Raw genomic sequence first — 6,000 nt, 5'->3', positions numbered from 1 at the left:
CTCCAAAGGAGGAAAACAAACGGCTATGAAAAATAATCCTGAGCTAAGGCAAGAAACTAAGATATAAAAGTTACAAACAAAAAATCACTCGTTTAGAGGAACAACGGCTTACGTGAGGCAACACTGTGGCTGTGGAACAAGGCTTGGAGATGAGCTCGGGTGATCAGACGAAGACACTCTGGCACAAGACAAGGGAGACACAGACTATTTAAACACACGGAGGTAATGGGGAACAGGTGGAGACAATTGGTAATCAGGGTGGACACACAGGCGACACATGAGGAAGGGCAAGTGCTCTGTAACGAGAGGAGAGTAAGGCCTTCAAAATAAAACAGGAAATGACAAGACCAAAATCCCAAGACAAGACAAACCTCACCGCGGTGTGACACCTGCTTTCTAAACAACTGCTATACACTGGCTTTATCTCTTCACCATGAGTTGTTTTGAAAAATCAAATGGATCTCCTTTGCAACCAGAAATGAAAAGGAATGGCCTGGTTACTGATTTGATGAGGTGCAAGAGTTTGTATTTTGCAACTTGAATTAAACGCACATACAATTTCCTTTTACTGGATGGGGCAGCAGACATTGAAGTGTTTCACTTATGACGCTGGCGCATTGCAGCACTTGAAACAATAAGCTAGATCTGGGGCCTCTCAGAATATCCCGAGAGTGGAGCCACTTGACACTATGGCTCTGCTGGAGCGAGAATCAGAGAGACCTCTGCACAGAAGTAGGTTTTATCGTAACATAAACAGCAGTACCTATTGTTAGCTGCTTACAGAGGTAGCTCTTTTTTTTACTAGCCAGCCCCCCCGCCCCTTCAAGTACTAGCCGCTGTGGGATGGCAGGAAGTGGAGCAGTTTGAGTAAAAGTGGGACAGAGGGTCTCCACTATGACCTGACTAAGAGAGAAAGAGAGCGAAAGCAAGAGACAAAGGTGGGCAGAGGGAGTGTGCCAGAGGAAAGAACAAGCAGGAAAAAAAAGGGGGAGCCTGAGAAAAGAGATAAAGACACAAAGAGCAAGGGGGACAACAAAGAAAAAGGAGGGTGAATAATAGAAAGTACTGGAAGAAAAGAGGTAGAAGTGAGGCGAGGGAGGGTGGGAGGGAGAAAGAGAAAAATGGAGACAGCGAGGGAGGGCTTGATGATGGAGAGAGCAGCGAAAGAGGTGGAGAGAAAAGAAACAAACGAGGTAAAAATGGGACAAAGGGCCAATTATTTATAACTCTGTGCGATGGGGCTGGCGGCCCAGCCGTAATTTGGAGCGTAGTTGAGTCGATGCAGCAAACACACACACAGACAACAACCAACAACTCACAGAACACAAAACACGACTAATATGTTGTTCAGGGTTTCTTTATGTGTTTGCTGTAAAACAAGTCATCGTTCGGTTGCCCTAAATCTGACCCTTATCTGTTTCAGGGCAGAGTACGTTATGTTGTACAGTATATCTCTCGGGGTTATTGCTCATAGGACAGATATACTGACTGTTCCAGTTTATTGTTTTTGGGAAACAACAGATTATATAAGGTATTTGTCACTAGAGTGTTTATGGATTCATGTAATCCTACATTTCGGGAAGTTGAACACTGCTTTAATGTCAGGATTAGCATTTAGAGTCCCATTGGAGGCACCTGTGCTGAAAGTTAGTACAGCATACAAGAAATGACTAGATGCATTGAAGATAATGTATGTGTGCTCATTTCTGCTGAAACATGATAGTAAAAACATTTGAATCTGCCTAAATTTATTGATTCTTTGAAGCTTTTGAAATGTATATGTACTGTATGGGTATGATAGATAAAGGAAAAATACTTAAAGGAACTGAAACTTTAGATGAAGCGGAGGCACTGAAAGTAGGTGAGTGGCATTTCAAACAGAAGCATTGAAAGCTATTTGAAGTGGTAGTAGACAAGTTTTTGGATATACCCCATCATTATGAAGTAAATGTTGATTTCAAAATGTAATGGCTATAGCAAGGATACTATTAGTGATTAGATTGGTTCCCTATAAGCCTCGCTTTCACCATGCAAATCTGTCTGCCACCGGGTATGATCTCCCGGAAAAATGACAGCTTGATTCACGACACAAAGGATGTGCGTCAGCCATTGCACAGAGGATAGCACTTTTGTTTTCCTGATAGCTATCAGTAGTTGTTCCCAGTTACCAAAGAGTATCAATTTTAGCTCTTTGATGTTACTATCCCCAGTAGCAGAAGTGCCAAAAACTGTTGTTCCTAGCTTGAGGTTGGCTCTAAAAGCAAAGTCAATCCCCACAGACCCAAATGTTAAAATGCCCAAATGTACAGTGGAAATAAACATGTTCACAGCCTGGTACAAAAGGTCAGTTTTGGTCTCTGTAACTAATTTCCCAGTTCCTGACAACTGTATGGGGTGATTTATTTTATATAACTCAACTGTTTACATTTTATTTAAGTATTGAAGTTGTTGAAGTATTGGTTGAAGTGAAAGAGCCGGAAGGAATTGAAGAGTCAGTTGAAGTGCAAGCATTAAAAGAGTTGAAATGACAGTTGAAAGAGAAGCGCTGAAAGAAGTTTAAGTGGCAGATGAAATTTAAACACGAAGTTTAAATTTCAGTTTAAAAGAAAAAGCTGAAAGGAATGGAAGAGTCTGTTGAAGTGCAAGCACTGAAAAGAGTTAAGTGTCAGCTGAGATTGGAGAAGGTGAGATGTAAAAATGAGGGAGGCAGGGAGGCAGACTCACAAAACAACCAAAACAGTACAGCAAATTGACCATAACAGACATTACAGCAGAGAGAGTCCATTACCATGTATTAACTGGATACCCAAGGTTCCCAGTTATGTGTTTTTGAATGTGTCCAAGGCTGCTACTGTGGGGTACTGTACCTTTCATGAGGGAATGAATGCCTCTCGGTCGCTCTTTCACTGCTCCCTGCTTACCCTTGACCTCTCTCTTTCATCCTGTCCTCTCTGTGTCCGTGTGTCTCTTTGCCAGGTGGAGCAGTTTAAACAGGATCCCAGCCCCACCAAGTGTCTGCACTCAGTGTTTCACGTCGACACCGGTGACGAGGTTCACACCTACAGCGAGTACCACCACCTGCAGGTCAGCCAGCGAGCAGACAAGTGCAGAAATTAGGCAACCCTCCGTTGCAAAAATCAATTGAAAATTATATTTTTACATAAATGCAAATACACAGTGTGTCTTGGTATGTTTTGGATATGTGTCTGTCCACCTCAGTGAAGTGTCCAGATGGAATGAACATGTCTACAAGGGCTAGAATCTTCTCAAGGCTAAAGAGACAGGTTTCACATGTGTTAAAAAACAAATCCCGCACACTACTTTGCCATTATATCTCTGCTCACATATCTCATGTACCAATATTGAAAATGATTTCACTGGCTGTGGTCCAGGAAGAAACTCGATGAGAAGCAAACCTTTTTAAAACTGAATGAACAACAGGATGTACTAATTAGCCAAACAATCTCTTGAGGTTTTGTTTTTTAGTGTAAAAAATGCCCATAAAAATGTTTTATTTCTCCTTCCCTCTACTTGGCATTCATGTATGGTTGGAAAATTACTTGTCCTCAGAGGTGGATGTGCATTAAATTGGCAATAAAACAGCTTATTCTTCTGTCAATGGTATTGACAGAGGTCAATTTGGTGTGTAACGTTTGGATGGAGATTGCACTTCAAATGAACGGTAGCTAATACATCAAGAGAGGCAGATAGAAAATCAAAATTATCATGCTGTGACAAAGGTAGCCTCATAAATCATCAAGCTGTATGGATGTTAAACACTTACTGTATATACATTCAGTCCTTGGCTTCCTCCTCCAACAGCTTTGCCATGAAGTAAATTGTGTTATTGATGATGCCAGTCCAATGCCAAAGGCCTAATAGCTAATACAAGGCTCACCCCTCAGCCTCTGCACCACGTAGGAAACCGAAGACGGCTGTATTGACAAATCTGAAAATATCTCACAGTGTACAAATGACAGTAATTTTTTTTAATGGTATCTAATCCACTCTGTCCTTCCCTCTGTCACTGCTGCAGATCGATGCCGTTTCTCTGTTTCTGCTGTACCTGGTGGAGATGATCTGCTCTGGTCTGCAGATCATTTACAACACTGATGAGGTAAACAAGACACGAAAATGACTGCCGAGGTGATCGATTTTGGACACAAGGGATTTACGCCCTGTCCTGTTTATTGGTTTGATATTTTCTGGCGAATCCACTAGCAGCAATCAGTATCTGTCGTAAGCCACAGACAGTCAAACAACGTCTTTTCTTATATAGGTCATTAACATTGAACAAAAATACATTTCCCCATGCAGAACATTGTTTCCTATGCAGAATGCTGCTGCCAGTTTTAAAATTACTGTACATATTTTATTTTTCAAATAAGTAAAAAACAATTACACTGCTTGTAAAATAACCAGACATGATTATCATTATTTATTTATTTCAACCTAATTTCGGTCAATTGAAGTATTTGTAGTCATGCTCCAGATCTAGATTGAAATATTTCAACAACTGTTGCACGGATTGTCATAAAGACATTTGTGGTCCCAACACGGTGAGTCCTACCGACTTTGGTGAACCCCTGACTTTTTATCAAGGGCCACAAGCTGGTCAGCTTATTAATATGTCTAGTGCTTTGGCCAATGACCAAAGTCCATAGATATATTATTGGAACTAGATACTGGACCCGCAAGTTGACGGCTAAAAAGTTTCTAGCGTCTGCTTTCATGTACAGGTTATCAGCACTGAATATGTGCAGTAGTGTTTTTCCTGCTGACTGGTCTGGTCACAGAAATGGCTGGACTTTTTTTGTTTTGTTTTGGTCTGTTTGTTTTTAGGCAAAAACCTTAGGAGAGAGGGTTTTAGTTACGCAACAGGCAACATTTTGCTGAAGAAATAATAAATACCTTGTTTATTTTTGTTGTTTTAGATAGTAATGGTGATGTTTCAGTTAAAAGTAACATTTGTTTATTATTGCTCATGTTTAGGGTAAATGTGATTATTGCTTGCCCCCATGCGTCCTCCAAGTGGCTAGGCCCCAAAAAAGCTTTCCCTTTTTTACTCCCCTGTGAGCAGCCCTGCCTGCTGACCCCGTCCTGTAAGGTCCTGTTCAGCCCCTAGACTTTACATTGTGAAAAGGTCACAGATTTTTAAATTGCTTTTCTCGGCTCAAGGAAAGGTTTTACAAATATAAAGTGTTCATGGATCAAAAATTCATCACGGAAAGATTCATAATTTAACTCTTTTGCAATTTGAGCGGTCCTGTCAAGACTAGAAACATCTCCTTTTTAATGGTTGTCTATGGGGAAAGGTTGTTCTCAATGTCAGTGCCACATAGCAGGTGTTTGCATTAAGATGATGAAAATAGATTGCCATTAGCATGCTGATAATAGCATCTACTAGCTATGGCTGGTTTCAAGTACAGCGTGACTGTTAGCATAGCTGTAGGCTTTTAGTCCTTTTATGTGTACATGACTGACAGCGTATACATACTTTGAAGCGTCTCTAAACTAAATTCTGATGTCTGTGAGAAGCATTTTTTACTTTTTATGGGTCGGCATGCATGCACATAAAATTCCTGATGTGAAAATGTATCACGGAAAATCTGTTTATTCTAAAGCATATTGTCGGACCTAATGAGATTCCCAAGTCTTAAATTATTTGATGCTACCTTCTGAAGATCCAAGCAGATGCTATAAAGTAAGAGCATGGGATTTCTAAAGGCAGTTAGATGTACCCTAAATCCCCTACAGATATCCTAGAGCCGACACAACTGCAGGATCAGGGGACAGTAGCTCACTTTTATAGCTCGGCTCACATTTATATTTTTGCTGAGCCGCTCAATTGACTTTCAACAGGGAAACGTTTAGATGATTTCATTGTGGAGGCTTTAATGTCCTCCTGGGAATCGAACCGCTAACGTCTTATTTGGCAGCACACCAGCCCAGACTATTACGGGGAAAGCTGCTTTGAATGGTTTCCTTCAGAGTGTGATG

At 40.9% G+C, this 6,000-nt stretch overlaps 1 protein-coding gene across 4 annotated transcripts in view; it reads left to right on the top strand.

The window, feature by feature from the left end:
• The window catches only part of phkb (phosphorylase kinase, beta), a 149,508-nt gene that overhangs the window by 40,218 nt on the left and 103,290 nt on the right, over positions 1–6,000 (top strand). For all 4 annotated transcript variants that reach the window (XM_050047594.1, XM_050047575.1, XM_050047584.1 and 1 more), the window contains 2 exons: positions 2,977–3,084; positions 4,037–4,117. In XM_050047594.1, coding sequence (XP_049903551.1) covers positions 2,977–3,084; positions 4,037–4,117 — 189 coding nt within the window. The remainder of the gene's footprint in view (positions 1–2,976; positions 3,085–4,036; positions 4,118–6,000) is intronic.

The sequence above is a fragment of the Epinephelus moara genome, chromosome 1 (assembly GCF_006386435.1).
Source record: "Epinephelus moara isolate mb chromosome 1, YSFRI_EMoa_1.0, whole genome shotgun sequence".
NCBI lineage: Eukaryota > Metazoa > Chordata > Actinopteri > Perciformes > Serranidae > Epinephelus > Epinephelus moara.
The sequence above is the reverse complement of the archived record's forward strand: the minus strand, read 5'-3'. Positions and strand labels throughout refer to the sequence as shown.